At 40.3% G+C, this 17,800-nt stretch overlaps 3 protein-coding genes across 3 annotated transcripts; 2 read left to right on the top strand and 1 right to left on the bottom strand.

Moving 5' to 3' along the window:
- Nucleotides 1-655: 655 nt before the first annotated feature.
- ankrd29 (ankyrin repeat domain 29) lies at nt 656-6,763 on the top strand. Its single transcript, XM_032572815.1, is given in 11 exon segments — nt 656-834; nt 837-853; nt 2,267-2,377; nt 3,359-3,457; nt 3,906-4,004; nt 4,132-4,230; nt 4,514-4,612; nt 5,006-5,104; nt 5,921-6,016; nt 6,122-6,220; nt 6,295-6,763. Coding segments are annotated over 11 exon segments (948 nt in total). The 5' UTR covers nt 656-788; the 3' UTR covers nt 6,379-6,763.
- A 1,600-nt stretch (nt 6,764-8,363) lies between these two features.
- LOC116726031 (vacuolar protein sorting-associated protein 4B-like) lies at nt 8,364-13,534 on the top strand. Its single transcript, XM_032572502.1, has 11 exons — nt 8,364-8,573; nt 9,238-9,349; nt 9,446-9,590; nt 9,848-9,906; nt 9,986-10,105; nt 10,189-10,345; nt 10,449-10,597; nt 10,733-10,814; nt 10,936-11,155; nt 12,549-12,689; nt 12,780-13,534. Exons 1-11 carry the CDS (start codon nt 8,553-8,555, stop codon nt 12,879-12,881), a joined length of 1,308 nt encoding a protein of 435 aa, XP_032428393.1. The 5' UTR covers nt 8,364-8,552; the 3' UTR covers nt 12,882-13,534.
- On the bottom strand, nt 13,532-17,583 carry plekhb2 (pleckstrin homology domain containing, family B (evectins) member 2). The gene is made up of 8 exons (XM_032572503.1): nt 17,438-17,583; nt 16,768-16,818; nt 16,486-16,638; nt 16,271-16,373; nt 15,848-15,887; nt 15,273-15,356; nt 14,757-14,871; nt 13,532-14,660 (listed from the first exon to the last, which is right to left on the bottom strand). The coding sequence occupies exons 2-8, from the start codon at nt 16,802-16,804 to the stop codon at nt 14,524-14,526; spliced, it is 669 nt and encodes a 222-aa protein (XP_032428394.1). The 5' UTR covers nt 16,805-16,818; nt 17,438-17,583; the 3' UTR covers nt 13,532-14,523.
- Nucleotides 17,584-17,800: the final 217 nt, after the last annotated feature.

The following is a 17,800-nucleotide window of genomic DNA, read 5'->3' as shown; positions in this document are numbered from 1 at the left end:
TTTTGCAAAAGGACAACCCAAAACATGTAGCCAGAGCCACAACGGAATGGGTCAGGTCATACTCATGCTCAATAAAGGCCTAGTCAAGGTCCAGACTTAAATCCGACAGACTTAAATCCAATAGACTATCTGTGGCAGTCTCACTCAATATTATGCAAAGTAGAACGGGCATAAATCTCAGTTTCTAGATCTGCAAAGCTGGTATAGACGTAACCTTAGAAATGTATTGTTACAACTGAAGGTGCTTCTACAAAGTATTGGCAGACTCCCACAACACTCGTAAGATTTTTATTCATAAAGCAATTTTTTAAAAACTCTATGTCAGATCACTATTACAGATGATTTTGTATTTGTCCTGTAAAATCCCAGTAAAGTACAGTAAAGGTTGTCCTTTTAATGTGAAAAGGGTTGTGTGAGCCATTGTACCCATTGTACCCATTTTTAAACTAATACTTTTTATTTGAGGAACTTTTGATTTATGACTTGACTTGTGCAATTCTGGAGGAAAATAACAACAACAAAGTACAAAATTATCCTACCGTTTAAACGTTCAAATACGTCTACCTTGAGTTTGATCGTAATAGTTGGGAGAAGAAGTGGATACTTGATTTCCCCCCCCCCCCAGTATTCTGCAGCGCCCTCTGGTGGCGGTGCTTCCTCCTTGCGGGGTCCACTGCAGAGGCTGAGCTCAGCTGACTCGCTCCCGCTGTTATTATGATGTCCGCGACGGGGGCAACACCCAAACACGGTGCGGCAAAACAGGCAAATTACGCGCAGCATCGCGCCTAATGAGTGAGTGCGCATCAACGGAGCGCCATGAGTCACGACTGAGGTCTGCAGGATGTCTTTCAAGGTAAAACGCAGCTTTTTCCATCCATCTTTGCCCGGGCAGCCTGCCTGAAACGGCCCGCATCATCACGGGACACACGGCAGCAGCTGCTGCTGGTCAAAAGCAGACTGCTGTATAGTCAGGATTTGTTTAATGACGTGATGTGTTTAAGTGTAAAGGGAAGAGATTGTTACATTAGACTGACTCAAACAGTGTAGCACATGTCTGGGGCACAATAGCTGCATTAAATGGCTCACGAGTCTTTGACGAATACATCTTGGGTGTTTATGAACAATCCTGACTGTTCAGAATAACAACAGCAAACAACATTTTTAAGTTAGTCCTCGTTTTATTAATTTTACTTTTGTTGGTTTCCTACGAGGCCGACGTTCTTAAACTAATCTCTTTAAGTGGTGGCAATCAGTGGTTCGTAACTGAGCCGAACCGTGATGGGTCTGTCCGATGTTTAGAGTTGTTCCCGTTTGTAAAGATATAGTACATCTCCTGTCATGTTTGCTGGTCCTCTTTTAGTTTTTTAACCCCCCAAAAAATTCTCCATTTGCCCTTGTTTTTTAAACACACTCTGTACAAATTTGTGTTACGGTCAAGGACAAAGACTGGACAGAAAATAGCCAAAAAGCTGTCCATTTGTAACCGTTGAAGGACATTCGTGAACCTGACTAGCACTACTTCATAGTAAACATAGTAAAAGTAAAAACTAAGAAATTACTCAAAAAAAATCTGGTTAAAAGGCCAGTCAAGTGCTGAATAATGATCAGAATAGTTAAAAATGACGTAATCAGACAGGCAAAAATGCAAAGTTATGTCCAATTTGTAATGAGTAAAATGAAAGAAATTAATACAAATAAAAGATTGAGCAGGTAGAAAATAACAGACAAACAAAACTTTAGACCAAACAAGAAGCCGTGCTTTAGTGTAAGCTGCAGGTGTGTGTGCGTCTCATGAATCTTTTGATTTTCTTCTTCTAGTGAAGTTACTCACTTCCGGTAGAGTGAGCAGAAGTTCTTCTCTAGAGTAGCAATACTTAAAAAAAATATTACTCAAGGAAAAGTAAAAAGGACAGCCTAGTGAAACTACTTCTATGGGGTTCTATTTGTGCCAAAAATATGCTCATTTGCACAAATGGAACTCCATAAAAAAGCCCCCCCCAAAGAAAGTAAAGGTAACTGAATTTTAGGTTGAAGAGTTAGGCTTACCCAAAAAATAAAAGTTTTGGGTTGCCTAGAGACCACTGATCTGTCTTAATGGGTTACTGACCTCTCAGCTGCACACAGACACAGCAACCTGTGCAGCATCTACTCTTAGTGGTGACACCCGGTCACACACCACGGTGGCCACTCTCTGCTGTCAGAGTGTGTAATGCTATAATGGTGGTTTCAGTGGGAGCGGTTGTTGTGTGCATTTACCCCCCCGCAGAAGGAAACACCCCTGGCTAACGCCGGGTTCTGGGCGGCCAGGAAGGGAAACCTGGCTCTGCTTCAGCTGCTGCTCAACAGCGGGCGAGTGGACGCCGACTGCAGAGACAGTGTACGGACGCTGCATGCCGCTCAGCCGCACGCTTTAACCGTAACCCGCCTGTGGCAGAGATACAGAGAGCGTCGAGCGTTACCTCTGTGGAGCATGTGTTTGTGTTTGTATGTGTATACTTTTTTTTTTTTTCAGTTTGCATAATGTGAATTTATCCGCATCTCACTATTGCAGTTCTCTTATCACCAAGATTTTTTTGTGGGGATTGTCTTCTTTATTTTGAATGCATGTTTCTTATTTTTTTATGGCTTTTGTCTTTGTTTGTCTTCTCTTGTACATTCTCACTTATATAACACCTTTAAACACCAAGGGTTAAAAAATATTTTGCATACAAGACAAGCACACAGTAAAAAACAGAAATGTGAAAAACAAATAATAAACAATTTGACAAAAAAGAAATCTTACAGGTACTCCCAATACCTAAATATACAGAATTAAAAGACATATACACATCTTTTTTGTTTTTCACTGTCTGACTTTTCTTGTGTTAGGTTAATTAAAAATATCAAGCTGCTTAATGCCACAAAATTAGAAGAACAAATATTTCACAGATTTATTTATTAATGTCTTCAAATCAGAAGTTTACATGCAGAATGATCTCTTCCTCTTTAAGCAGTGAGGAAAAGCCCATTTGATGATCTCACGACTTGAAATCTTCTGATAGGCTTATCGACATATTTGAGTTAATTGGAGGCACACCTGTGGCCACGCCCAGAACACACCTGTATCTTATTTGGGGAAACAAGAAAAATTTGGTCGAATTTAACTTCAGACAATAAGAAGAAATGCGTAAACCAAAAATAAAAGCCAAAGCAGGAAATCCTGGGAACCTCACATGTGGCAGGCGCTGAAGAAGGAGCGAAATCTGTTCACTGCAGCCGTTTTTAATACCGGTGCCAGATTATGAATAAATGCAACATTCTGCTGGGTTGACTAATTGTATGTTTGTTTGTTTTTTGGGGTTTTTTTTTGTTATTGCAGTATGGAACGACAGCGCTGATGGTGGCGTCATACAACGGCCATTATGAGTGCGTCAAAGAGCTCATTATGCAAGGAGCAGACATTAATTACCAGAGAGAGGTAGATCTGCTCCAGGACACATTACTCACAATAGTTGTTGACGATAGAGGAATTTTCCTCAATAACCATTATCATCAGGAAACTATCGCTGCTGTTTTCGAAATTCTCCATTCACCTATTCGGCGCACAATCAAAGAAAACGACATGTATATTTCTAGAGTAACAGTGATTTTTGTTCCTTAAGGTTTTTGTTGTTTAGTCTTCCGATCTAACTCTGACTGTAACATATGTGTAGGATGAGCAGGTTCTTTGGAGAGCTATTTTGATGTGCTTCATGAGAAATATTAACTAATATCATTTGTGAAGCAAAAGCAAAAATGTCTTGTAGCGATCAACTTTCACTAATAAAACTAGAGTTGACTAATAGGATACTAGTCCTCCATGTAAACAGCTGTGTCTATTTTTATCCTCAGATAAAATCCTCAGCTGTGTCTATTTTTATTCTCAGACAGGTTCGACGGCCTTGTTCTTCGCCTCGCAGCAGGGACACCATGACGTCGTGAAGCTGCTGTTTGAGTTCGGCGCCTCCACCGAACTACGGACAAAGGTTTGACGTAACTATGTGGGGAAAAACACCAGGCGACGGTTCAGCCAGTTACCAAGAATACATCCAGGCGGGTCCATTTTGAGATTACGCGTAACTTTCATGTTGTCTTTTCATGTTTCGCTAACAGGACGGTGGCACAGCCCTCACCGTTGCCTCGCAATACGGACACTCGACAGTGGTGGACGTCCTGTTGAAGAACGGAGCCAACGTTCACGAGAGGCTAAACGTGAGATCTGCATCTACAGGCCTGGTCTCTCCTCAGACTGTCACACCTGATCTGTTCTGTACTGTCTCTCCCTTTGTGTCAGAAACTTGATGGTTAGTTGATCTCAGTGCAGCAGGAATCCCGTCTCTCTGGTTTTCCCCAAACTGCTGAGTCAGTCATGAATCATGTGCCAAAAACAGCAACAACCTTACTGTGCGAAAATTTATTTAATGAGCTAATCATTGGTGCATTTACAATGAGTTTTGCCTCTGCTCATTCTTTTTTTTTTTTTTTTTTTTTTTAGGATGGAGCTACACCTTTATTCCTAGCTGCCCAGGGGGGTCATGTGACTGTGATTCGTCAGCTGCTGGCTTCTGGCGCCAAGGTGAACCAAGCCAGGGAGGTAATGCCCCCCCAACCCCACCCCACTCCCCCCCCCCCTCCACCTCCCTGCCCGCAGGCACAAATCCCTTCACATGCCTGCACTTGTCACCTGTTTTAACCTATAAATCTGTTTAGTTCTGTCTGTCATGCTACGTTTTGCGATAATGCTAATCTGAGCGCTTCATCTTCCACTGTGACCAGTTTCACCAAGATAAACAGCAGTTTTCTAGTCACGTCTGCCGAACATATCAGCACACAATGTAGCTGAAACGCAGGCGAACGAAAGCCTGGCGTCTGCCAGTAGCTAGGAGGTTATGACTTAAACAGACATCTCCTTCAACTCTGTGGTTCTGAATGTGGAAACGGAGTTTGTTTTTCTCCGCGACCTCCTAACCATCCATCTCTCTCCCAGGACGGCACGGCACCCTTGTGGATGGCAGCTCAGATGGGACACAGTGAGGCGGTGAAGGTCCTTCTGTTACGCGGAGCAGATCGGGATGCTGACAGATTAGTACATTAATCCTCGTATGAAAGTCACTTCAGATTGGATTGGAGAGTTGGATAAAATTATCTTACCTTGAGAAAGTCTCCTTGACTGTGTTGAGAAAAGTCATGAGGTCAACGAAGCGGTATTCTATGTTATACGATCTTATTTTTTCATGACTGATGTCTCGCATGCTCTAAAAATATTTTTTCCTAACAATATGCTCAAGTAGTGCATAATGCTGTCACTGAAAGCACGCAGTCTTCTCTTTGTTTCAGAGTTTGTTTGCATTAACTAATTACCTAATTAGAAGAAGTAAAAAAAGAAAAGATAAAAATAAGCATAGACCCGATTTGGAAGATCTGTCCACAAGCAATTCCAAGGCATTATTATTATTTTATATGTTTCATATGCTAAAGGAAATACAAAATGAGTAAGTGAAGGTCCTTTAATTAGTATTTATATATCTGAAACACATTTGAGTTGTTACCACCACAAAAACCTCAAATTTGCTTATCTCAATCAACCAAAACAAATTACAAAAAAGCTGTTATTTGTGGTTTCAGATGGACGATTTGATAAATCTAAAAACTGTGTTTAAACTGGATCAAATATGATTCATATTTCTGACAAACAATGAAATAGCATAGAGTTTAGTGCTGAATTGGCGCTAACTTAAATTCTTACAAACAAGTGAAATAAATAGCATTTCTGCTGACATTTCACAAATAATCTCACACAAAATTCAAAGTTGCAGTATTTTGGTGTCGAGTTTTATTACATTTTTTTTGTAGTTGAAAGCAGCTGAAGCTAATTTGTATATTTGGTCTCTCGACTTTCAAGGATGGATCGACGGCGTTATTCAAAGCAGCGCTGAAAGGACACAACGGCGTCGTCGAGGAGCTGCTGAAATTTTCTCCTACGCTCGGCCTTCTCAAGGTTAGGAATCTTATAGCTCTAGCTGAAGGATAATCTTCAAGTTTCCTGCAATTTACAACTAAATGAAAGATAATAGAGCAGGTTCCCTCCTTGTCTTGTCTCCAGAATGGCTCCACTGCCCTTCACGCTGCCGTCGTGGGTGGGAATATTCGGACTGTACTCCTGCTGCTTGCAGCCAACGCCGATACCGCTTTACCCAACGAGGTAACTCTCCTAACTTTGACGAGAAACCGAGCTAAAAGGCACGCCTGGATCATCCTGTGCGTTCTGTTTCGCAGCATAACGAACTCCCCGCTGACCTCACAAAGAGCGATCGCATCCTGAGGGTTTTGCGCCAGAAAGTTGTGAACAGAGACAGCTGATGAAAGCCCGGACTCGCCTCCTCTCGCACGACGACGCGTCGTGAGGGGGAAGAACGACGTCAACAGTGTCAAAACTGCTCAACTGCGACATGTACTGTACACGGTGCTTGGTTAACGATACTGGCTGAGACAAAGCTGTGAAAAGCTGAACAAACTTGAACTGAATGTAAGATAACACAGACATCTATTAGCCTTCTCCATGCTGTTTTTTCCTCGGCACACGTTTATTTGTTTACCTCTAATGAGAGGAATTATGGATATTTTGCACACTATTTATTTTCCTTTTCAATAAATGTTATAAATGCACTATCGGCCGCTGCCGTTTGGTTCTAAGATGGCAGGCCTTGTAACAGGACACAACAATAAACAATAATATGGCGTAATACATTGTGTAACCAGAATGTTTCATTTGTTATGAGGGAATTTTCAATTTAGTTTATTTATATATCATCATATATAATCTAGTTTCTAATCCAGTTATCTACTGATCATCCTGTGAATCTGTCACTTTACAACAACGCTATAGAACTGGGTGCTAGGCGTACTTTACATAGAAAAGAAGGGGGGGAAAGAATACAGCTTAATGCTAGCAGTAAAAAAGACTTTGTTCACGAAAAGTGTGTGGCAAAACACAGAAGCGCTATAGCAGGAGTTCTTTCTGTGAGAAAGGAAACTAAGGATGTGCTGTGGGATAAATGACTCTATCCAAGCACAGTTAAAGGTGGAAAGGACTCCGTGAGGTTTATGTAGCATCTAAGTCGAGAACAAAAAGAGTGTCAGTTCTGACTTCTGAGTTCAAAACTTTTAATACCAAAGGAGGGAAGAAGTGCAAAAATATTTACAGGAAACCGTGGGAAACTGGAGTCTGTCCTTGCAGCTGCAAAGCAACATCTTTGGCAAATAAGCTTCAGAGTGGAGACATAACATAACCTTAAGTTCAACGCTGTCATAAGACTTTAGCATGTAATAACATTTTCAGTCACGCTCTTGAAAATAAGACAAAGAAACACTGGACCAAGAGTGCTTTCTATGTGAAAAATGGAAAAAAGACATAGCAACAATGGCTCTGTCAAAGGTTTCATCCAGAAAAAAGAAATACAAAGTCATTAATATTAAATTATTTAAGCTAATTATTTAATTTATTTATTGGTATCATTTCATTTATATATATATATATATATATATATATACAGTACAGACCAAAAGTTTGGACACACCTTCTAATTCAATGGGTTTTCATTATTTTCATGACTATTTATAAGGCAAGAAATCCCACTTATTAACCTGACAGGGCACACCTATGAAGTGAAAACCATTTCAGGTGACTACCTCTTGAAGCTCATCAAGAAAATGCAGAGTGTGTGCAAAGCAGTAATCACAGCAAAAGGTTGCTACTTTGAAGAAACTAGAATATAAGGGGTATTTTCAGTTGTTTTACACTTTTTTGTTTAGTGCATATTTCCACATATGTTATTCATAGTTTTGATGCCTTCAGTGTGAATCTACAATGTCAATAGTCATGAAAATAAAGGAAACTCATTGAATTAAAAGGTGTGTCCAAACTTTTGGTCTGTACTGTATATATTTTATTATGTTGTCATTGTGATATTTTTTTTTTAAATCTGTGAAATTAGCTAAAAAAAATAAATAAAAAATAAGGATATCTACTCACTTAATTACTAGCACACATAGCAACTAGTATTAACAGGTTCATCACTAACTCCTCTGTCCAGGGGGGAAGAAACAAATCTAAGCACAGAAGGAGATGTTACTGCATGGCCCAGGAGTCTATTGGAAACAAGTCCAGATGGTTAACAACTTTACAAAAGTCTAAAGGTTCACCTGGACCTTTTGGCTTTCTTTCAATATATTTATGAATTATGTTATGTTTTCCTCCAGCAGCGACTCGGTTATATTCAGGAACGTACAGGAAACCAAACGGGGACGTTGGAAAAAAAGAAACGTCAAGGATGACAGTTTGGTCACGTGAGCACCGCGGAAGCAGCAGTCGAAGTTCAGATGCGGAAGAGAGACACAAACCTTTGGGATGTTTAGCGACTGAAAGTGGTCTGGATGTAACTTTTAAGTAACCGGACACGAGAGGAGAAAAGAGCCACAAGTTTTAGTATTTAATCTCAACGCACCCGGACAGGTCGCGGCGACAGAAGCGGCTAATGGCGGGCGGAAATTTACAGGTAAGTGACAGACTTTTAAAACATTGACGTGACTCACCTGGAAACCGGTACGACGCCTTGTTTAGCTCAGCTTTAATAAACAAACTAATAAACACGCTTTTATTTCATTTTAAGTGGAGCTGTTTTGTCCCAAAATGTTCGTAAGGGCGCACTTTTTACTCATTAGTATACTTCAGTAATGTTTTTAATTATTCAGAATGTGATGTCTGGGGAAGTGGGAACATTTTAAAGGGAAAATGTACTAGTCCTGTATTGCTAATGTCACTGTGATGTCAGTTTGTGGTTATGAACATTGCTGACTTTTATTCTGCTTAATAAAAAAATAAAAAACATAACATGCTGTGATATACTATTTCTCTGAAAAGTTCTAACGGAACAAATCAAAGGTAAATCCAATGATTACTTAATTTTGTAAGCCCCTTATTAAATAGAGCATAATATTAGCATGATAACTCATGAACTGTATATAAATAGATTTTTTTTTTTATTTAAAAACTCTCCTTTTGAGATCAGCACTGGCATCATAGCTGAAAAAAAAGGAAAAGAAAGGACAGGAGCGCCACCGAGTGACGTCACTTCTTTATTAGCAACCCTGATTATGTTGGTATGCATTGAACGTTTCCAAACGTCTTTATCAATTTCCTGTGTTATTGTTTGCCTTTAGAAAGCTATTGACCTGGCCAGCAAGGCGGCACAGGAGGACAAAGCCAAGAACTACGAGGAGGCCCTCAGATGTTATGAGCATGCCATACAGTACTTCCTACATGTTATCAAATGTAAGGATTCGCCGTCCTTCCCCTCACTCAACTACACAGAATTAGATTTTTTTAATTTTTTTTTTGTCATTGTGATTCTCTGTGTTGTCGCTGCAGACGAGGCGCAGGGCGACCGAGCGAAGCAGAGTATCCGGGCGAAGTGTGCCGACTACCTGGACCGAGCCGAGCAGCTGAAGGTTTACCTGAAGCAGAAGGAGAAGAGTCCTCCGGCCAAACCTGTCAAAGAGTCCGGGGACAAAGGGTTAGAGCGGTCAACAAATCAGAAATAAACTGATATTCAGCTGTGTCTGTTGCTGGTGTGAATATTTAAACACTTCTTGTTGTTTGTTTTTACTAAGAAAGAAAGTAAACTACTTAAAAACTACTGCAATTGTCTGATTAATTAAGTATTTGTTTGTGTCCTGATGATTTATTGTTTCCTTAGCAATCAAAATTATATCAAAAGCTTTATAAGCTGGAATTGAATCTCGTTATTCCCTGATTTTTGCCATATTTTAGGAGTGAAAGCGATGAAGGGGAAGATCAGGAGAAAAAGAAATTCAAAAATCAGCTCTCAGGTGAATGAAATTACTGTTTGATTGAATTCTGAGAAATGCTTTAACTGAGTGTAGTGACTGAAATCATCTCCTGTTCCAGGTGCCATTGTAATGGAAAAACCAAATGTGAAGTGGAACGATGTTGCGGGACTGGAAGGAGCCAAGGAAGCCTTGAAAGAAGCTGTCATCCTCCCAATCAAATTCCCTCATCTGTTCACAGGTATTAGCACAAAAAAATAAACAGAAAAAAGAGCTGCAAACGTATGGCCTGTTTCTAGCTCCATGCTGCGTGTGTTTTTGTAGGCAAGCGGACTCCATGGCGGGGAATCCTCCTGTTTGGTCCTCCGGGAACAGGGAAGTCCTACCTGGCCAAGGCGGTAGCGACAGAAGCCAACAACTCCACCTTCTTCTCCGTCTCCTCCTCTGACCTGGTGTCCAAGTGGCTGGGGGAAAGCGAAAAGTGAGGTTCTGGTTTTCAGGATGACGGTGACGACACATTGAATGTGTAGAGGGGGGGGGGGACAAAAGAAAACTGTCCCACTGTTGTCATTTCCTGCTTCTAGACTGGTGAAGAACCTGTTCGCTCTAGCGCGGGAACACAAACCGTCGATCATTTTCATCGACGAGATCGACTCCCTCTGCGGCTCGAGGAGCGAAAACGAGAGCGAGGCCGCTCGAAGAATCAAGACGGAGTTCCTTGTTCAGATGCAAGGTGACCAAGAGGACGCTTGAGTGCAGTTAGTCAGAGCTAACTAAAGAAATGTTTTGTTTTTCTGTTAGTAATTCTTATCTCCTTCATCTTTAATTGCTTATTTTTTCATCGTTGCCGATATTTTTCTCCCGCCAGGCGTTGGAAATGACAACGATGGAATCCTGGTGCTGGGGGCCACAAATATTCCTTGGACGCTAGACTCGGCCATCAGGAGAAGGTTAGCTCAGCGCGAATCCTCCCTGTCACCTCTGAGGGTTTATTGGAGCTGGCTGTCGTCCACATCGTCCAGACGCCGAAGGTCTCGTAAGGGTTTACTGAAGCTTTTGTTCCGGTGCCAGGTTTGAGAAGCGGATCTACATTCCTCTGCCAGAGGAGCACGCCCGCTCCTTCATGTTCAAGCTGCACCTGGGCTCCACCCCCAACGGGCTGACGGACGACAACTTTGTCACTCTGGGCAAGAAGACAGACGGCTACTCAGGGGCAGACATCAGCATAATTGTCAGGGACGCCCTCATGCAGCCCGTCAGGAGGGTTCAGTCAGCGACTCACTTCAAAAAGGTAAAAAAAAAAAAAAACATCTTCCAGTTTTTTTTTTTTATCAGCTGGAAAAACTTCTTTTGGAATCAGTTTTTTTCCTGAAATTAGAAATGTGCCCGAGTTTGAAAGAGTTTTATGAACGAAATGAAAAATAAATCGAGAAAATATTTAAAGCTAGCTTCAGGCACAGAAAACGATTGAATGTCAGCATAATAAACTGTTTTCAAAGCGATTTCTAAGTAAATATTCCAGATCGTAGCGGGGAGTTAAAGTTGTGTCAGATATTTTGATGTGTTTGGGTTTGACTGCTCCAGTCAGCTGCCTCTTTTAATAGACCTCATAAACCCACTTTAGTCTAAAAATAACCAAAAGTTACACACAGTTGATTTCTATCTGGGGAACATAGTCTGAAGGTTGTCCCAAATTATTAACTAGTTCACTAATCTCTAATATAAAGTTCTGGCTCTTTTTATTGGCAGCCCTGCCAAAGATGTGTAACAGGCCTTTGAAAGTTCATCTTTATTTGCGTTGGCATAATCTCACACTGAGTGATTTAGAAAAGCTTTAATTTGAGTACATTCGTTCAGTTTTGGGGATGACTATGTTGTGAAAAAATAAAATTATTGTCTGTGCTCGGTGAACCATTTCTGTGTTATTTTGGTTTGTTGTCTTGCTGAAAACATTTACGAATCACTGGTAGTAATTAGAACTTTAAAAGTTCTTGGAGGCTTTGAAAGAGCAACAGAACCGCAGCATCACAGATCCTCCACCGTACTTAACAGTGGGGATGAGGTGCTTTCCTAAATACTGCTAGTTTCCTGCGTGCCAAACTTACCTGGAGTTGTTGTTGGTGAAAAGCTCAACGTGTTGCGAAGATTACAGGAGTCTAAAGATTTGACCAACTAATAAAAACTGCAACAGAAGTGTGTTTTGGTTAAATTTATTTAAGAGATTGGCATCTCTTAAATTGGCATTAAGAGATGCCAATTTAAAGATTGGCATCTTTAAAACATCTTTAAGATGTTTTAAAGATGTTTAAAACATCTTTTAAACCATGTTGTTTTTTTGTCCTCATTGAATAAATACAATCATAGAAATAGTTTACATTTTTTCTAAAGTATTCAGTATTACATAATGCTACTTCAATATAATAACGCACTAAATTAATACACATCTTTACCAGTGGTGTACTTTGCGTCAATACATACAAGCACTATGTCGGGAAATAAAAAAAATAAGGAACTACATTTTCCCAGGTTAGCTTAGCATGAATTTGTTGTAATTTGCAGACAGAAGCTGTGCTTCCCTTCTGTTTCCATATAGAGCTGTAACCCTAAGAGAGGCAACTTTTCTTTTTTATCTTCTGTCCATCCAAACGCTTTGATAACACTTTTGTCCGATCCCACATTTTAAGGTTCGCGGATCCCCGTTTAGCAACCCCGACGTTGTGGTTGACGACCTGCTGACGCCGTGCTCACCTGGAGATCCCGACGCCGTAGAGATGACGTGGATGGAGGTTCCTGGGGAAAAGCTGTTGGAGCCTGTGGTGTCCATGGTAAGAAACCAAATCAGTGCTTTTAATTTACAATATAGATGATCAGATTGATCTGGACCTGCCATGACCTGCTCGGTGGTCTCTGTGCAGGCCGACATGCTCCGGTCTCTGAGCAACACCAAGCCCACGGTCAACGAGCAAGACCTGGACAAGCTGAAGAAGTTTACGGAAGATTTTGGTCAAGAAGGCTAATCTGCTAAAGATGGGAGTTTGGTAATTTTTTCCTTAATCAATTATACTTAGTGTGCCAATCTTTTGGTCTGTTAAATCTTAGAAATGGACAATTCGCTAGGTTCCTAGAATGCACCTTAGAGTTGACCGTTTCATCTGTTGTTCCACTGAAGCTAGTGTTTACGAATTATACCGACACGTCTTTGCACCTTTTCAACACTACAAACATCACCGCGTATAAGGTGGATTTATTTTGTACCAAATAAACTTTGCTTTAAAGTTTACTTTTATGACTAGAGGACGGTTTAAATTTACAGATGTTGCCTCCTTTATGAACACAAAATCACTTGTTTTCTTTTCTTTCATTTGATTCTTCTCAGGCTTTTGGTCTTTTGGGTTTTGTTGCTTCTAAAATGAATTACGGTCTATTCAAAGAAGCTTTCTCAGCAGTTTCCGTGTGATGTTTGTATGTGTACATCCGATTTCTTCATTATGATGTTATTGTAGATATACTGTAGTTGGTCATGTTTTGATCAGTGTATTTAGGCGGTGACTTTTGGGGGTCAAAATGTTTGGAGTTTATCGACGTATTGTTAAAATCTGAGGTCATTTCATGCATCTTCTTGTGTTCTGTGAACAAGACTCAGGGCTAAATAAACACAATGCAAAAGTAATGTGAATATATTTATTTGTTAAAATAACATCTTGATTTAATCAGTACATCCGAGTCTGATTAAGTCACATCTTTAAACATGCTTAAGAATTGCTAAACAAAGTAACTTTACTGTTAAGCTATTAGAGAAAATGAGTTCTCTTTAACATTTCTTAGGCTCAATAAAATGTTATGGAAGAGGCTGTTTGTGGAGATGAAATCACATACCTTTAGGTTCTTTAAACAGAAATAAACTTTAACTGAATGTTTGTGCACCAAACATGAATACATCAATATGAACAAATCAAAACAGGAGGTAAGTTTCAGCAGCTGCCAATGAGTCAACAACAACAAAACAAGAAAATTAAATAGACCAAACGATAAATTGAAATAGAGGACTGCAGAAATTTAGTGTCCCTTTAACCTTCAGGATAGTGCTACTGCGCCTTCATAGTTGGTGTCCTTTTTCAACAAACAAAACAATGCAAACCAACATTTCTCCAAATGACTTTAAAGATGCTACAGGGAAAGTATGCATTTCCCTGTATCCCTGCATCCAGTGTTTAAATCCCAGTCTGACTCAAACACACAAAGCCAGGGGCACACTGCAGATCTGTGACTAAAGCAAATGGAAAGTAAACAAAGGTTACAGTACGAAAAAAAGGTTCATTCATTTTGCAAATATGAAAGGCCAACTGTGTGTGAATCTGAAGGAAACTGAGGAAAGCGACTTGCATGTGATAAATGATCTAATAAATAACAGGCCGGAGAGAATAATCGTTATGGTTTTGGTTAAAGATATTTCAACGCACACATCACGAAAGGAGCAAAAACACTGCCTGGGAGTATTGGAAAGTGCTAAAAAGTATTTACTAGGTCATCCACTCTGTCACAGTCATGTCTCATTGATGTAGTCCGACAGAGGACACGCTTCATTTGAAATCATGTGACTGCACTGACAAGAGCGCACGCTGTAAGCTGTAAATAAACGCTTTAGCGAAGCGGGACCAATTAGAAAACGGAGAAGAGCGAGCTGATTGCCAGACCGGTGGCTGCTCCGGCGAGCATGCCCAGAGCCACGTCCCCCGCGTCGCCGCGCGGCCGCTCCTGGATAATCACGTGGTTCACTTCGGGGGCCATATATCCACCTGAGCAACATGACAAATTCATGAATTAATCCTCCACGTCGCAGCCAAAAACCTAATACTGCTGCAGTCATGCTGAGCGGGGTGGAGTTTATTTACCTTGATATTGATATGGATAAGCAACAGCGTAGTGTCGCCCTTCGCCGGAGTATATAATCTGTGTGGGATGAGCAGGCGGAGCGGTGTAGTCTCCGTATGGGCCTGGAGCATAAACCTGGGAAAAATCCCACATGAGGCTTACAGATACAGATGAACATTTCCACAACGTCTGCACTAGATGGCGACAAAACGTAGCTTTGAGCAAATTAGCTGCTCTTAAAGGGTCTCTATTATGAGTTATTGAGGACACATATTGCTGATTTACAGCAAAATCAAATAACTACATTAACTTCAGTTGTCATAAAAATAACATAACGCTCAAACAAGTTGATTTTACATAATACCGCCCCTTTAAATAGTAACTTTAAGTTTACGCTGGGGTTTGTTCATTTTCATTGTAAAGGAGTCTGAATGAATTAAGCTAAACAAAAAAATAAAACAATCTAAAATGCAGCGTCAGAATATGGATAAGGCTTTCTATTTTCCAGTCGTGTTAACGTCGGATACTCCTTTTACCTGTGGCTGGGCGTACTCTGAGTAAGGAGGAGGAGCAGATGCCACGACTTCCTGCGCAAAGCCAATCTGAGGAGCAGCTACCACCTGTGAAACATCAAACAACCAAAAAAATTAGACTTAATTAGTTTACCAGCAATACTGAGCTACTTGCTAAGACAAATGCAACAAAGCAAGCACACTCATTGAAGGTTTTGGAACCGAGAAACTGGTGAGAGGTTATGAGAAATCAATGAGCTTAATGAGTATGATTTGGCAGAATTCCCTTTCTGTTTTCATTTATTATGAGATTAGTTGAAATCAGCATTAAAATAATAGCATTATAAGTTCTCGTAATAATTTTTGGCACAATTTAGAACTTTGTGTTCATCACAAAAGTAAAGAATAAAATACAATGAACTTTATGATTGTGCTGCGACAAAACAGAACGCAGTTCAAGACGTGTAATAGTTCAATAAGGCAGTGTAGAGAAGGAAAATATGAGAACTGTCTCACATTGCACAAAAAAGGGAAAACTACAAACGTAAACATGAGACCTTGCACACAAAAGATTTCCTTTAAATGTACGAAACATTCACCGTGTTTATCCTGGCATCCTGCAGTGCCATGGTCCATGCTCTGCAACCAGGAAGAGAAACCACATTCATGTCAGATTACCCAAATTCTACACACCTAAACATACAATTAAACCCAAATTTATTAACCTTCATGACAAATTTAAATATGAAATTATTTTCAATCAAGAGGTTTGTTTCTGATAGGAAATGATAGGCATCTCTTAAAAAATATTCATACTGGCATGTTGAAAATCATTGCCATGACCCTAATCTTCAGCTTTCTCCAAAGATTTTCTGTCAGAATATCTTTGGAGAAAGTCACTCGAAATGATTAATTATACTTACAGTACTTTAGACCTAAATATGCCTGGGATATGGATAATTTGGGGCTGAGTGTCAATTAATAACTGACGTAATGACTGGAGAGTATATCTATCGGCTTACAAGGCATCATCTGCGCTGTCCGCACACAAGCTGATGACCCGCCCGTCTCTGCACACGATCTGGAACAATGCGTCACGCGCTTTCCCATCCGGTGGGTTCAGCTCTGGAAGGAAGTACAAAACCACAAAGGTGGCGCATTTAAAACAATATCAAAACTGTCAGTAACGACACCTCTCATCCGTTTTAATGAGCCAAAACAAAACATGCGACAATACCCTGACAAGCAGCAGAGCCGCGGATGTTAATGCAGTGGACTCTCATGTGGATGTCATCCTCCATGTCACGCCGCTGCTGGTCATTGTAGAACACCAGGCGTCCGTCGGCCCACAGGTCAAACCAGTTTCTTTTCCACCGCCGTAGGATGGTGCCTTCAAAATAAACATCACAATTGTTTTTATTACTGTTATTATTCATCAGGTCGTGTTTCTACAGACATATTTTTTTTATGTGCTACTTAACTGCTGATTTGCAAATAGAAAGTTTTAAAGTTTGCTCACTTTGTCTGTGGAGCCAGCCACTTTTTACCACAGCCATCTCAGAGGAAACTCCTAGAGAGAGAGAAAAAAAATGTAAATATTATTACAGTGTCTTTCTCACAACTCCAGAGGCTGGTAACAGGGTGGGGCATGTCTAAGAAGAACCTCGTGAGTGGTAAAACAATTACCAAGTTCACAACGATGTCTATTGAAATCTACAGCATTAAAAGAAAACAAATACCTATGTTTTTTGATGGATAAATGTAATGATTTAGCACTTATTTTTGCATATAGCTTATAAACTAATATATTTAAGCTAACCATGGTTGAGGCTATTGGTGTAAAGATATTGTTGACTTTGTATTACATCGAGAATTTATTCCAAGTTAAGTTAAATAGCAACCTTTTATTTTTTACTTTGACTCTCAGGGTTCCTCAGCTTTACACATTAAAGGAATAGAAAGCCAGAAGTTGGTAACATGATATTGGTAAGAAGAATATGAGGTCAAAAAACGGACACAGGACTAAGTGTAAGAAATAGATTAAATATTCTTCGCTAGTTGCTTCCTGTAAATAGCTAGAAAGGAGCAGACATGTTAGCGCGAGTTTAAACTGTTTATAGGAAAGTAAAAACTCCGACTATACGCTCTTATATGACGTTAAAATGTGTTTTTTTGGTCTAAATACTTACTTGAGTCCTTAAATGTTTTGGACGAGATAACCTTTCTCGAGGATACCGAGAATGCGGAAGTGATATGCACAATAACACGATGTGTTGCTCGGAGCAAGAAATGTCTGACCGTTCAGCAAAGTGGACACATCGCAAATATCCGTTATGTCTGCGGTTCGCGTTAAATCCCGCCCAGAGAGCATCTTCGCGAATCAACAGTCTCTGTGGAGAGGGCGGTGTTTGTTTTCAATGACGTCATCCATCAGCTGACCGCGGTGGAAAATGCCAGCAAAAGAAGTGAAGGTGCGTTTGGTTATTAGTAACCTCCTGTTCCAGGTGCACGCAGGTCTAGTGCGAGCAGTGAAATTTTCTTTTCTCTTTTTT

The sequence above is a fragment of the Xiphophorus hellerii genome, chromosome 9 (genome assembly GCF_003331165.1).
Source record: "Xiphophorus hellerii strain 12219 chromosome 9, Xiphophorus_hellerii-4.1, whole genome shotgun sequence".
In the NCBI taxonomy this organism is placed as follows: domain Eukaryota; kingdom Metazoa; phylum Chordata; class Actinopteri; order Cyprinodontiformes; family Poeciliidae; genus Xiphophorus; species Xiphophorus hellerii.
This window is presented reverse-complemented; position numbering and strand designations above follow the sequence as displayed.